This window comes from Salarias fasciatus, assembly GCF_902148845.1.
Source record: "Salarias fasciatus chromosome 7 unlocalized genomic scaffold, fSalaFa1.1 super_scaffold_4, whole genome shotgun sequence".
Lineage (NCBI taxonomy): Eukaryota > Metazoa > Chordata > Actinopteri > Blenniiformes > Blenniidae > Salarias > Salarias fasciatus.
This window is the reverse complement of record NW_021941229.1, coordinates 1,620,086-1,635,325: the sequence shown is the minus strand read 5'-3', so window position 1 is coordinate 1,635,325 and position 15,240 is coordinate 1,620,086. Positions and strand designations below refer to the sequence as shown.

General features: G+C 51.6%; 1 protein-coding gene across 1 annotated transcript; it reads right to left on the bottom strand.

Annotated features, from left to right (window-relative positions):
• Positions 1-433: 433 nt before the first annotated feature.
• Positions 434-4,072, bottom strand: LOC115382550 (serine/threonine-protein phosphatase 6 catalytic subunit-like). Its single transcript, XM_030084327.1, has 7 exons — positions 3,904-4,072; positions 2,841-2,936; positions 2,619-2,684; positions 2,284-2,425; positions 2,130-2,209; positions 1,757-1,966; positions 434-1,679 (listed from the first exon to the last, which is right to left on the bottom strand). Exons 1-7 carry the CDS (start codon positions 3,976-3,978, stop codon positions 1,431-1,433), a joined length of 918 nt encoding a protein of 305 aa, XP_029940187.1. The 5' UTR covers positions 3,979-4,072; the 3' UTR covers positions 434-1,430.
• Positions 4,073-15,240: the final 11,168 nt, after the last annotated feature.

Here is a 15,240-nt window from a genome sequence, read left to right as displayed (position 1 = left end):
TCATTGCTACCAGGTGTTCTGCAACTGGGAGAAACGTGTCGGACCTCGAGGCCCTCCCCTTGGCCACGCCCACAGAGCTCTGCCAGCTTCTTCCTGGGCGCTCTCCACAGAAACACCCCTAAGTCAGCAGAACTAACATGTTCAGAACAAAGGAAAGTTCATAAAAACAGGACAGAGAATTAAACCTGTGAAGGAGCTGCTGGTAAAGCTTTGACACAAAAGTTCACAGAAAAACTGATCCCACTGCTCAGGCCATGATAAAATCCTTTAATACAGTAACTGCTGTACAGATGTTTGAAAATGTATCGTTTTATGTATAGAAATGGGCAAAATGCTTTAATTTCATAGTTTCTGGCGGAGTTCTTTCACATGTGAGGTTACAGCATTTCCATTCAGCATCAGACATCTTACAAAGAAGCCACGACTCAAACTACACAGTGAATTAAAGTTTATTCAAACTACAAAACAGATGTTAAATAGAACAGTTCTGTGCTACAAATACACCGACTGCATGAAGCTGAAGGAGAGAGGGTTCCTGTTTTTCACCGATATTGCTCAGAAAGGCCACTGCAGCGGCGCCGGTCCAGAGAGAAGGCTGAATTAAAAACCAGTTCACAACAGTCCCTTGCTGGCTGCTGGGTGGCAAAGTGTGCGTGCAGTTATTGCAGGGTAGCTTTAAAAAGAAAGAATAAATTAGGAAGGAACTGAGAAAAAAAAAAGGCAGCACTTATTGAAATGACTTTCTTTAAAATGTCAGAGGAGCTCCTCTTGGCTTGGTCTCTGTCTTCAGGCTGCAGAGGGAGACGGCGTCTCGCCGCCTCCCGTCCAGACAGAAAGTGACTCCCTGAAGGAGACTGGAGGGCGCTGGAGCTGCAGCTGCCTCCGAACCACCGAGCAACACACCGGACCCCAGCTGCTGATTGTGTGCAGGCACTGTGCACGGCGGCCGCGGCCGTGAAGCTGTGGAGGGACGTGTGACCTTCAGGCCAGGAGGCGGGTCCGGGCTGAACGGAGGACCACGGGTTCCGTCTCCTGTTGCCTTAACGCAGCTTTAAGGCAGAGAAGCTGAGAGATGGGCTCAACACATGGTCACCTGATCCATCTGAGGCCTTCAAGACAGCTGAATTACAAACTTTTACTTCCTAATTCAAGAAATAATCAAGCGCAGAGGAGAAAACTAATCTTTTGAAAAGGCAGCCATGAGATCAGACTTTGGCTTGGACCGCTCAGCTGATCGTTCGCTTCAGCGAAGCAACGGAAATCAATCAGTGTCTCATCTCATGGAATTTAAAGAAGGGTTTAAAGAGGATCTCACTTCCTGTGTGCCACTGCAAAACGCTGGACAGCCTGACAGAGGCGCCACTTGAGTGAATTTCTGAAAATGGCTTTGCATATAAATAAGTGGGCGGCGGGCGGAGCGGCCGCCGCCCTCAGAGGAAGTAGGGCGTGGTGGTCCGGGGCGGGATGACGCGCTCCGAGTCGGGCACGGCGCGGAACAGCTTGGGCTCCCGTCGGTTGACGTCCTTGAAGACCATGATGGAGGCGATGTTGCCGCAGCGGTAGCAGTAGTTGGGCGCCGACCACACGGTCACCAGCTTGTCGTCGAACATGAACTTGTAGCCCTCGTGGACCAGCTGGTGGGCGCGGCAGATGAGCTTCAGGTTGTTGATGTGGACGAACTGCGGGAGGAAGCAGGAGCTCAGTTCAGTCTGTCGGTCGGACTGAAGGCGGGCGAGGCGGGCGGGGCTCGGCCTACCTCGTTGGTCACCTTGGAGCCGAACAGCCAGCCGGCGCCTCGCGGGCTGATGGCCCAGGTGTCCACGTCCTCCGGGTCCGACCACACCAGGTCGCAGAACGCCCCCTTGTGAGGAATCTCCTGGTTGCGCTCGATGGTCCGGATCTGGTCCAAAGTCTTGATGTCGGGCGAAAGGCCGCCGTGGACGCACAGCACCTGCTCGTCGATCAGCTGAGAGTCCAACACACCACAGCACAGACGCTTTACACAGAGCAGAGTGAGGCCAGAGCTCAGGGCAGCGCCCCGCCGAGCTCACTGACCACAGAGGAAACGGGAAACTCTCACGGACGGCTACGCTCCACTGAGACCTGGAAGAACGGAGAAGGGAACTTACAGCCGCCACCGTCAGCATGTCGAAGACCTTGGTGCAGTACCGCCAGGCGTTGGCGTTCCCATACTTGGTTTGACACTCGTCTGGAGACGAGCAGAGCAGGACTGTTAGTGCAGGCTAACCGAGAGCTGGCTCAGCGCCCAGGAGCAGAACGTACCATAGAAGCCGTACACCTGAGTGATCTGCCTGCTCTCGTGGTTTCCTCGTAGCAGCGTGATGCGGTCGGGCCACTTGGCTTTTAGGGCCAGCAGGTGAGTAAACGTCTCCAAACTATAATAACCCCGGTCGACGAAATCCCCCTGCAGGAAGCAGAGCAGGCGTCAGCGGCGAGCCCGAGCCACGGTGGAGGTCGTCAACAGAGCACCGAGGCGTCTGTCGACCCGCTGTCCTCTCAGAAAACATGGTTAAGACATCAAACACCCCAAAGAACCAAACGGGGAATAAATGAAACATCTGGCTTCAGTCATTAGAAGGTATGAAGTCATCACTCACCATGAAAATGTAATTTGTGTCTGGAACTTGGCCTCCAGTTCTGAAGAGCTCACAGAGATCATAAAACTAGAGAGAAACCATCAGCAGTCATTAAATCCCCACATACCTGACCAATCTGCATTTACTAAATCAAACAGAGGAGTGTGTGTTCCAGTGGCTCTGGAAGGAGGAGCGCAGCTTGTTCACTGAATAAAAACAAAACGACATGAAGAACAAACACACCTGACCATGAATATCTCCACACACAGTCACTGGAGTGGCCACTGGCTGGACGTTCGATTCCTCCAGCAACAAGTCACAAACGTAGTCACACAGTCTCTGGAGAGGAGAAGAGGGCAGCTGTCACCACAGTCCTGACCAAACACGGCATTCAGCGGGCGAAGACGCTCCGAAAGCTGAAGTGAAACTGTCAAAACACCCGCTCATGTCCACGGACAGCCTGCAGTCTGCTGAACGTGCACAGAGACGGTTCACAGTACCGACACATTCACAGAGCAACCAGCAGCTGTAGTTCCTGCATGTTTGAAAGAGTCAGCTGTTAGAAATATAAATGTAGGTGGAGTTCTGCTATTTAGGAGCAAATTACAAACAAAACAATCAATAGTAAATCTGAGTTAATGTGAAACTTTCCCTTAAAATCCATGAAAGCAATACTGCTAAAGGTTTAAAAGTTTAAAAAGGTAGTGGATTATTGTGTTAGGTTTGATCAATAAGGTTAAACAATCCAGGGATGCCAGGAGTGTCCTATAAAGAGGCGAGTCTGTCACCTTTAGGGAATTCATAGTTATTTGTTTCCTTTAAGGGATTTTAAATCTTTATAAAGACGCAAACAGGATCATCAGAGCAGCGAGCAGAAGTCCCCTGGTCTCTTCTCAGTGGGATCGATGGAAAGGAAACTAAAGCACCGCTGTGGACTGGGGAAACTGCAGGTGAACGCCGGGCTGTCAGGAGTCTTCATCCAGTGTTTAGTCTCTATAAAGAGCCACTGATGGCAGCGAGAAGGCAGAACGCCGCCGCTGCCATGTTTTCCCACCATTACTAACGTCTCGATGAAAGGGGGCTAGCTGCTGCTGCTCTGCCTCCACTGACCTTTAACCTTTCACAGCACGCTTACGACCCAAAACCTTCCATGTAGGCCCCTCCAGCCGAAAAACAGAACAAAAACGACACTTAATTCCCCGCCTTTCACGAACCAACACTAAAGTTCCGCTAGCCGCGCTCGCCGTTAGCTTCCTGCAGCACCGTGAAGCCGCACATCATCCCCACTCCAGGTATCATTACCAACCTTCAGGTCATTTTCAGGGAGGTACTTGCAGTGTCGTGCTATTTCTACGTACTTATCGAGATCTAAAGGCGCCATTATGAGAGCGCTTAAATGCAGAGTACAGCTAAGGCAGCTAGCCTGCTAGCAAGTTGCTCCTCTTCTTCTTCTTCTTCTTCTTCCTCTGTGCACATCCGTCACTTCCGGTGTGCACTTCTTGTATGGCCCTTCAAAATAAAACCCCCCTCTCGCTTTCTCGCTCCCTCTACGTTTATGATCGAATTAAAACAGCGTATTTTGATGCTAACATTACCAAAATGCCTTCTGACAACACTGACTAAACCTACTGTTACACAAACACGACATGATGATCACTGGTTTGCCAGCAGCTGTGACCAGATTACTGGCAGCTCTTCCATCCCCCCCACAGTGTTGATGGTTCTTTGATTGCACCAGCAGGGGGCGTAGCAGGCTGACAGAGCAGACCCTCCGCCTCCTGTCATCCACACAGCTCCAGGAAATCCCAGGACGCTGCAGTGAAAAGAATTCATCACTAAACCTGAAATTCATCAACACTTCGGTGAAATTTGTTCACATTTTTCATCTTTTGCGTCTGTGTGTCTCTCATGATGATCAGAATCAGATTTAACTTTAATGGCCAAGTTTGTACACGGGCAAGGACCTTGACTCTGGGTTTTTGTTCACTCTCTACATGAAGGAGAAAAGAAACGAACAGCGACAGGATAGAACAGAGAGCAGTACTAGAATTATATCAGAGAATTGAAATATCAATAAATATAAACATTCTGAAAAACAAGAAGAGTCACAATATCTACAATAACATGAACATTTGAAAAAGATGATGTAGTTTAAAGACAGAAAAAACGACTCGAAATACTTGGGAACGTTTTAATTCAGTTTAATACAGAAGAAGAACTGAAAATATGCATGTGTGTAGCCGAGTGGCGTCAGAAGTGGGATGATATAAACATTAACTTAGAAACTGTAAACAATAACAACGCCAGCTGGTATAACCAGCAACTAAACTAAAATAGCCCTGCGGTTAAGTAAGGCAGCACAAGTAGGTGGACTGAAGAGGACAGAGGCAATTTAGAAAAATATATCCTTTATTTTACAGTGTATTAATCAAATAAGACATTTCCGGTTGGTTTAAAATATTTTCCACCCAAACACTTTCACACAACAGTTTGTTTTGGTTTCATTTTGTTTTAGAGCGCACACTTAAAGTCTTTGTGGAAGGCACCGGCGCCCTCAAGTGGTCGCTCGGTCCAACAGTCTATACGTCACCCTGGGTTGCGAAAGTGCTCCGCAGCGGCAGACAAGGAGCCAGTAGGAAGTGGGAGAGGAACGCGAAAATCCAGAGAGGAGTACCAAATCAGGGGAGAAGAGGAAGCCCGGTTGGAAACCAAGGCGGTGCTCTGAACCAGGAGCAGCAGGAGGAAAACAAACCTTGCACTCAGCTGTAAGTCAATAAAGCGCTTCACGCAAGAATAGAGAGCGAGGAACTACAAGGCAGCCCACACATACGAGACCGGGGACATAGCTCATGAACGGCCGCAAGGTCACCAAGCCTGAGCTAGGAATCTGTGACCAGCTCTTTTAGCGTTAAGGAGAAGTGTCTATGTCTCTGGAATCGGCTGCAATGAAGTGTGGACGCCAGAGGAGAGGAGACGCACAGGTGAGGGGAGTTACTCTAATCACAACTCTGCCGCAGCGGGATTGGTTACTCGGTGGGCGTGCTGGAGGCCAGTGCACGCCCACCACTACATTCTGCCCCCCCAGCTTGGATCGCCGACCCGACGATCAACAAATCCCAATTGGATTAGACCTATTTAGTGTTCAATACTGAACGGGGCAAGTTGTGAGGATTAGGATGGCAGCCAGCAGTGGCGCGTTCCGACCTTCTCACAGTTGTACTGATCGATTCGACCGGTAATTCCGCAACCGACTCCTCCAACTCCCGCACAAGTGCAGGAGTCGATTGCGAAGGCTCAAAACCACTGGGTGCAACAGGTACGCGCCCTACAGCAGATGGCTGCTCAGATGCCATGTACCACAAGTCGTCATCGCTAGAAGAACCACTATGTGAGTGATGAACGGGAACCTCAGATATATTGTTATTTGGGGCAACATCCAAGGGATTTGCTCCAAACCATGCCTTAATCAATGAACGGTGAACTCTTTTTACCCTTGCCTGGTCCCCAACGGGTGCAATGGTGTACACCGCTCCACCATCCCTTGGTGCTTGCAGGACAATATGTTGAACGGAAGACCAGAGGTCCTGGGTTTTGCAACGACCCCTCACACTGGTGTTGCGCACCAAAACAATTTGTCCTTCCCTCAAGTGTTCAGCACGCGCAGACCGATCATGTTGAGCCTTTCGGTGCTCTGCCGACAATCTCAAACGTTCCCTTGCCTCCTCAAACACAAGACGCAGTCGAGTTTGATGTTCCAGGATCCACTCATGGGGATCACCATCAAGAGGATCCTCAACCCGTCCCAATAAAAAGTCAACCGGTAGCCTAGGTTCTCGGCCAAACATCAAATAGAATGGAGACTCTCCAGTTGATTGATGGGGTGTGGTGTTATAGGCGTACAAGAGCTGAGGCAGACAAGTGCACCAATCTCGCTTCCTGGACACTGGTAATGCCCTAAGTAAGTTGTGGAGCGTTCGATTGAATCGCTCACACTGCCCATTCCCAGCCGGGTGGTAAGGTGTGGTACGTGATTTCGAGATTCCATACAGACGGCAAAGTTGCTGCATCAACTGACTTTCAAAGCAGCGTCCCTGATCTGAATGAATTCGAATTGGAACACCAAATTTGGAGATCCAGTCAAACACCAAAACTTCGGCAACAGTCAAAGCTCGTTGGTCGCGGGTTGGGATGGCTAAGGTGTATTTACTGAACACGTCAGTAATAACAAGCACATTCTCAAACCCATGTTGAGATTGTTCCAGAAGGGTGAAGTCAAGAGCAATGATTTCGTTTGGCCTGGAAGCCAGAAGATGACCCATGAAAGCTCGAGCAGGGGGCTGCGAGTCCTTCGCAATCTGACAACACTCACATTGCCTGCACCACTGACTCACTGCCTTTGACATCCCCGGCCAGTAACAACGTGACCGCAGCAGTGCTAGGGTCCTCTCAGTCCCTTGATGACCATGCTCTTGGTGGACTTGAGTCAACACCTCATCAACCATAGATGCTGGCAACAGCAACTGGAGCACATCTTCGCCACCGTCCGGGCGACGAATCTGACGGTAAAGCAAATGATCTTTCTCAACCAAGCGATTCCATTGCCGGCACAAAACCAAAGCGGAAGGAGAGAGAGCTTTCCTGTCATCTGCACTGGGCTGCTGATGCTGCCTCCAGAAGGCTGCCACCTCCTGAATAACAGGATCTGCATCCTGGAGGCCCTGGACATCACTTGGGGAATGCCCTGGTAAAGCAAACACCACTGACTGTGTCACCTCCATCATCTGCAGAGGAGCAGATTCGTGCAACGAAAGTGGAACCAAAGAACCAGGGCCCAAGGCGGCCAAGTCCTGAGGGCCAACATCTTTCTGACGGGACAATGCATCTGCATTCCCATTGTTCTTCCCTGGTTTGTACCTCAACTCAAAATCGAAGGATGCGAGTTGCGCAGCCCAGCGCTGCTCCACAGCTCCAAGTTTGGCAGTCAGGCTTAACGGGTTGTTATCGGTGTAAACAATGCATCTATGTCCAAGAAGATACTCCCGAAACTTCTCACCCATGGCCCATTTTAGGGCCAGAAGTTCAAGCTTCATTGAACTATAGTTTGACATGTTCCGTTCATTTTTCCGAAGCCCCCTACTTGCGTAGGCCACAGGGCGCACTCTCCCGTCCTGCTCCTGAGAGAGCACAGCTCCCAAGCCTGAATAGCTAGTGTCCACCTCAAGTATGAACGGCTGCTTGAAGTCTGCATACGCCAGCTTGTAAGTTTGGTCTTAAGCATGTCAAAACTATTCTGACACTCTTGGTCCCAACCTTTAATATCACCTGACCCACTCCTCTTCCGAGATTTGCCTGATAGCTCGGCCACCTTCCGATGCAGCGGTGCAGCTAGCTTTGCAAACCCTTCCACGAACCGGCGGTAGTAACTCGAATAGCCAATGAATGAGCGCAGCTCCGAAACGGTAGTGGGAACAGGCCACTCTACAACTGCCTGAATCTTCACGGGGTCAGTTGAAACGCCCTTGTCTGAGATTACATGACCCAAATAGCTGACTTCGCGCTTAAAGAAGCGACACTTTGAAAGTTTGACCTTCAGACCTTCTGCCTGCAGCCTAGTCAACACACCAGCCAGCCTCTCCAGATGCTGATCGATACTGGAAGAGAAGACTACAATGTCGTCCAGATATAAAAGTAACGACTGGCCCTGCTGACTTCCAAATATGCGTTGCATTAACCTCTGAAATGTACTGGGCGCGTTACAGAGACCAAAGGGCATTCGATTCCACTCAAATACGCCGAAAGGAGTACAGAACGCAGTTTTTGGCTTGTCTTCCTCTGTAACGGGGACCTGGTTGTACCCACTTGTCAGGTCAAGTGTAGAAAACCAACAAGCACCAGAAAGGGAGTCAAGGGTTTCCTCTATCCGCGGAAGCGGGGACGCATCTCTCCTTGTCTTAGAATTGAGCTGCCGATAATCTACGCAGAGCCGTAAGCTGCCGTCCTTTTTACGAACGAGCACTATTGGCGAGGCGTAGGGACTCGAACTCTCTCTGATGACTTGTGACTCAAGCAACTGGTGGATGTGTTCCTTTACAACTTCATATTCGGATGGCGGGATGCGGCGATGACGTTGCCGAACAGGGGTTTGGTCCAGGAGTGGGATATCATGCGATATAAGGTTTGTACAACCGAGGTCTTGATCATTAACAAAAAAAACAGACACATGATTCCGAAGCAAGGTACGAGCTGCATCGCTCTCTGCTGAAGGTAAGTGAGACAAGTCAAGTGAGTTAATCTGGTCAAGAACTGAAAACCCAGTCTGCTCCGCCGCTTGCACAGTGATGGAAGAAATTTCTGCCACACCTGTTGGCAGGCTGACAACCCTAATGTGGTCTAAAGTGCCAATAACAGTGCGCGGATGAAGGAGCACGTTATTAACTCCTACATTTACCACGGGAATGTAAGCCGTTCCCTGAATAACACGGACCAGGGCCGGCGAGGCCAAGAGACCCGCAGGTAAGCTGGATTCCGGTGGCTCAAACAACACAGTACCTTCTGAAAAGTAATTAGAACAAGTTGCAGTCACTATTTTTATTGCTCCACCTGGTATGCTGCAAGGTTTCTTTCCCCGGACCCTAACCTTCCCTGGATGAGCAGGGGTCGGTTTCACCGTGGCAACGTGACATTTTTGCAAAGCATCAACCAAGGGGGTGGGAAGAGACTCTGAAGCTTCTCGAAACAAAGTTGACCCGTACTGACCAAACAACTCGTCATAACACTTGCTAATGATATTCATTCCCAAAACGCCAGGGATCTGAGAAGACATATGCCCAGGTGGATCTTTCACCACTAAAACACCACAATGAGGCATCGACTTCCCACAAAGTAGAATATCCAGTTCAAGATAACCAATATAAGGGATCGACAGCCCATTGGCAGCCTTGAGCTCCAGCCAGTGACACGCTTTAAGGCGTTCATTTCCCCAGGGTTCAAAGGTCTTGCGAAAGAAACTTTCCGTTATTGTGGAAACCATTGACCCAGTGTCCACTAGACAAGGTACAGGGGCGCCACCCATACCTACATCAATATGTGGACATGTGGAGATCAGCTTTGGAACATCCTCAACCCTCATACTACTATCATGTGAGCCCATCAATACCCCACCCGAGTTGTGGCTCGGCAACGCGGTGGGCGTTAGTTTTCCGACTGCTGCAGAGGCTGTACGTCACTGCGCGCTGCTGAATGGGACCGTAAAGGGACACGTGGTCTATCACAATCTCTTGCAATGTGTCCAGGCTGTTGACAGCGATTACAAATGATGGGCCCCTGATGTGAGCGCCCATGAGAATAAGAGCGGCGGCGCGAATGAGCAGCTTGTAACTCAGTGATGCTCTGTGTCAGTTTGTCCAACTGTTGCTGTTGACGCCACAACAACTCCTTCATCTCACCTACTTCTGAAGATGGCAGGCTATCCAACTGCTGGTGGCCACCCCTCACCATGTATTGAATACCCAAGGCTGAGGGGACAGAATTGCTGCGGCCACGCACACCCGCCGGCAGCCCCTCACGCTCCCACCTTATCGCCTCCCCTCTGACATCCAACAATGCAGCTGCAGGAAAACGCCTCACAAACTGTGTAAGTTCACGGCGAAGCGCGCCATCTAGAACCTGCTCTACAAATTGATCTCGCAAAAGAACTTCAGCATTTGGAATATTATTGGGAGCGCGCTGTTTCACCCTTTCCATGAGAGATTTCAAAGCGAGTGAGTACTCCAACAACGTTTCCCCCTCCCGCTGCTTCCGGGAAAAGAACGCCTCCTGTAGCGAAACATAGGACTCTGCACATCCATAAAGTTCCTGTAAAATTGCGATGATCTTGGTCGGATCACTTCTTTCCTCTGTAGAATGAAACTTTATGTCCTCACGAGCCTCCCCTTCCAAGTGATCGAAAAGAAAAAATGCTTTGTCCACTGAAGACAAATGTCTAGCCCTCATACATGATTCGGCCTCCTCTAACCATTCCCCTAAGCCGATATCTGTCTGACCCCTAAACATTGGACATTTTCGGTCACGTGGAATAAAGACCAGCCGGTCAACTCCTGGATTACCACGTGACAGGCCAATAGGGTCAGTAGATGACGTAGACGGGCCCGCTATAGCCTCAGAAGCAGACTGTGTGCGCTCTCGGCACAGCCGCTCATTGTCTGCTTTCAATTGGGCTACCATCTCCTGCAATTCTAGCAGTTGTTCCTCCATATTCGCAATTTAAAAAGACTGTGCTAACCAAATCAATCCCAAATATGTACAACAGACCAAGGGTGTTTCTGCTGAACTGTGGTTTTACTTTTACCACTAGTGATGCGCTTTCAAATGGACAAAGCTATGCAAGAGGTAACACAAGCATTATACATTCCTGGAAATAAACATGCAAGGTCAAAAAAACAAAAAAACACTTCAACCAAATCAAGACATGCAAAAATGTAGAAAACAGCAAAAACATGCAAAACATCAAATAAGAAACAATGTACATATACTCTGCGTTTCCTTGTTGCTTTAACCCTTGTCAGATCATCACATAGGTAATTTTTATGTTACAGCGCCACACCTTGGCCGTTACCTGGCAACAACAAATACCAAAAAAAAAAAGTCTCTGTCCACCTTCAGTCCGTCCTGCCGACAACGCCAATATGTAGCCGAGTGGCGTCAGAAGTGGGATGATATAAACATTAACTTAGAAACTGTAAACAATAACAACGCCAGCTGGTATAACCAGCAACTAAACTAAAATAGCCCCGCAGTTAAGTAAGGCAGCACAAGTAGGTGGACTGAAGAGGACAGAGGCAATTTAGAAAAATATAACCTTTATTTTACAGTGTATTAATCAAATAAGACATTTCCGGTTTGGTTTAAAATATTTTCCACCCAAACACTTTCACACAGGAGTTTGTTTTGGTTTCATTTTGTTTTAGAGCGCACACTTAAAGTCTTTGTGGAAGGCACCGGCGCCCTCAAGTGGTCGCTCGGTCCAACGGTCTATACGTCACCCTGGGTTGCAACAGTGCTCCGCAGTGGCAGACAAGGAGCCAGTAGGAAGTGGGAGAGGAACGCGAAAATCCAGAGAGGAGTACCAAATCAGGGGAGAAGAGGAAGCCCGGTTGGAAACCAAGGCGGCGCTCTGAACCAGGAGCAGCAGGAGGAAAACAAACCTCGCACTCAGCTGTAAGTCAATAAAGCGCTTCACGCAAGAATAGAGAGCGAGGAACTACAAGGCAGCCCACACATACGAGACCGGGGACATAGCTCATGAACGGCCGCAAGGTCACCAAGCCTGAGCTAGGAATCTGTGACCAGCTCTTTTAGCGTTAAGGAGAAGTGTCTATGTCTCTGGAATCGGCTGCATGAAGTGTGGACGCCAGAGGAGAGGAGACGCACAGGTGAGGGGAGTTACTCTAATCACAACTCTGCCGCAGCGGGATTGGTTACTCGGTGGGCGTGCTGGAGGCCAGTGCACGCCCACCACTACACATGCTTTGGTAAAGCATTCGTGCTCGCAAACCACTCTGAGGACTTCTAGTTCCATGACTGAACCCTGGTGTTCAATCAAACCACTAAACCAAGCCCAGTTACAAATAAAAGGATGAATAAACTGTTCTTAAAAATAGTTATTGGTTACTTTTCAATGGTTTGATGATTTATTGCATTCAATTCAACACCCCGGCATAAATTGGATTCTATCATCCTGCATTAATCCTCTTTAGTGAGGTGATCCAGCCACACAGCGCAGTGCTCCAGGGAGCTTATTTGATCCATTCTTTTTTTTGTTTTTATATCATTTCATGTGTGATTATGTGTTTGTGTGATTTGAAGAACGTTGGTGTTGAAGCTGGCATGTTTATATCCACCTTTCCAGTCTAGTCTTGCCTGGTCCTGAACTGTCCTTTGTGGAAGGTGGAATGAGGGAGCTGCCCCCGTGAATCCAGCAGGTAACAGGGCAACAGCTCGGCTTGCCCCCCTCCCCGGGGTCACTGTGGACACGCCGAAGGTTGAAGTCTTGGACACATCAGTGTGTTGTTAGACTTGAGGTTCGACTTCGTAAGTGCTTAGCCTGCCTACAGGCTTCGCTGTGGGGACCTCAGCCCCCTGGAGCTCCCTGGCGTCTGGCCAGACTCAACCGTCTTCCCGCCGACCTTCCCCGGACACCGACCAGCCGAAACGGGCCCACGCTTCCGAGTCCCGGAGCGCCCCGTCCGCTCGTCCAACTCCAGCTGTGAAATCTGTAAATAAAGGCCGTCGGGCACGTTACAGCTATTTCAGTGCAGCTGTCTCTTCTTCCCCCCGGTGTTTTTAACGATCGAAAAGTGTTAAACTCGGCAGGGTCTCTCCACCTCTCGTCTCCCGCTCAGGATGAAGCGACTGAGATCGGTGACTTAAATGCGCACTCACGCGCTTGCTGCACGGCAGCTGCGTATGCGGGATGCAGCAGCGCATCAAGACCGCTGGCTTCCCCGTCCTGCACGCCTCGGAAACGGAGCCCTGCTGAGGTCCTTCCAGCACCCCGTAAACACTCCAGGCTGCATTATCCGTCGGCTTCGGCTCAGGTGAGCATAGCGAAGCGTCTCAGCAGCGGAGCTTCGCCGACCCGGGTCTCCGCCGCCGGGCGCCCCGCTTCTGGCTTTATTTATCACGCTTCCAGCAGCGCATCCCCGCCGGCCTCGGCGCGGAGGAGCCGTACCGCTCCGGGTTACCGCTGTGCGGCACTGCGTTATCCAGCGTCCCTGGCCCGGCTTCAGCACCACAGCCAGCGACCCGGAAAACTCCGGGATGTCGTGGCCTCTGCCCGGGTTGTCTCCAACAAAGAGCCGGTCCGCGGCCCCTCCACGGCCTCCCGCGCTCAAGCGCGGGACGCCCCCTTCACGGCCCTTTTGTCAGGGGCCCCCCATCTCCCGAGGCCGGGAGGACGGGTGGGCCGTCCCCCCTGGCCATAGTGCAACCGCTCACGCTCCGGTTTCACACGTGGCGTGCCATGTTGGGACCGATTTCTCCCTGGCTGTCCAGGACACTGAGAAACGGTTATGCCCTGCACTTTGCCTGTCGCTCGCCTCTCTTCAACGGCATCCTTCGTACGCGGCTCACATGCCCTGCGGGGGCGGCCGCTCTAGAAGTGGAAGTATCCTCGCTCCTCTGCCGGGGTGCGGTCACGGAGCTGAGCGCGACAGAGGTGCACTCGGACTTCTATTCTCCCTACTTCTTGGTTCCCAAGAAGTCCCGGGGAGTGAGACCCATTCTGGACCTGCGGGTCCTGAACGCTCACATAGCCACCAGGAGGTTCCGCATGCTGACGGTCAAACACCTCCTGGAGACCATCCGACCCGGGGACTGGATGACGTCGGTCGACCTGACGGACACCCACTTCCACATCCCCATTCTGAGGAGGCACAGGCCCTTCCTCAGGTTCGCCGTTGGAGACAGGTGTTTTCAATACACCCGGTTCCCCTTCGGCTACTCTCTCGCTCCTCGCACATTCACCAAGTGTGTCGAAGCAGCGCTGGAGCCCCTCCGTCGTCACGGTTTGAGGATCCTCACCTACATCGACGACTAGCTCATACTGGCGCCCTCTTATCAGGAGGCTGTGCTGCACACGACCCAGGTCCTGCACCACATCGAGCTCCTGGGGTTCATGGTAAACCAGGACAAGAGCACGCTCACCCCAGCTCAGCACATGGCCTATCTGGGTTTGGAGCTGGACACGCTCTCCATGACGGTCCGCCTCTCCGAGGACAGGCGAACCTCCCTGCTCTCGGCCCTGAGGTCTGCGATGACCACAACCCTGGTCAGGGTCCGGTTGATCAGGACCGTCCTGGGTTTGATGGCTGCTGCCCACCCAGTGGTTTGGTTGGGCCTCCTGCACATGTGCAGACTGCAATGGTGGTTCACACGCTGCTGCTGCGTGGGGGCGCGGGACGGTCGCAGAAGGCTCCAGACCCCGGCCCAGACACGCCAGGATCTCATCTACTGGATGGATCCGCCTCTCCTGACGTAAGGACCCCCCCTGGGCTGCGTGTCGCATCGCGTCGAGGTGTTCACGGATGAGTCTCTCCCAGGATGGGGAGGCACCCTAGACCACCACGCGGTGGGCGGTGCCTGGGACTCCACTCCCATTCACATCAATGTGCTGGAAATGACGGCGGTGCAGCAGGTTCTGCTCCATTTCCAGGCCAGGCTGCGGGACAGCCACGTACTTGTCAAGTCGGACAACACTACGGTGGTCGCGTACCTGAACAGGCAGGGGGGGACCCGGTCTCCCCTTCTTCACTGCAAAGCGCCGGAGATCCTCCTGTGGGCGGACCGGCACCTCGCGTCTCTCAGAGCGCGACACGTGCCCGGGGTTCTCAACGTCGGTGCGGACAGAATGTCCTGGGGAGGCCCACTCCACGACGAGTGGGGCCCGTCCCCGTGGGTCGCAGCCCAGCTTTGGTGCCCATTCGGACGCCCAGTGGCAGACCTTTTTCACCAGTGCAGAGAACGCACAGCGCCCACTCTGGTTTTCGCTCAGGTCGTCAGACGGACCCCCTGTCGGGGTAGACGCCTTCGCACACAGGAGCTGGCCTCCGGGCCTCCTGTACGCGTTCCCTCCGGCCCACCTCTT

What these genes read in the sequence shown, in the direction of transcription:
- LOC115382550 (XM_030084327.1), bottom strand. Translation starts at nt 3,978, where the DNA reads ATGGCGCCTTTAGATCTCGATAAGTACGTAGAAATAGCACGACACTGC. An exon ending in ACACAAATTACATTTTCATG is followed by an intron (nt 2,426 to 2,618) that starts GTGAGTGATGAC and finishes TGCTTCCTGCAG; the next exon opens with GGGGATTTCGTCGACCGGGG. An exon ending in TCAGGTGTACGGCTTCTATG is followed by an intron (nt 2,210 to 2,283) that starts GTACGTTCTGCT and finishes GCTCGTCTCCAG; the next exon opens with ACGAGTGTCAAACCAAGTAT.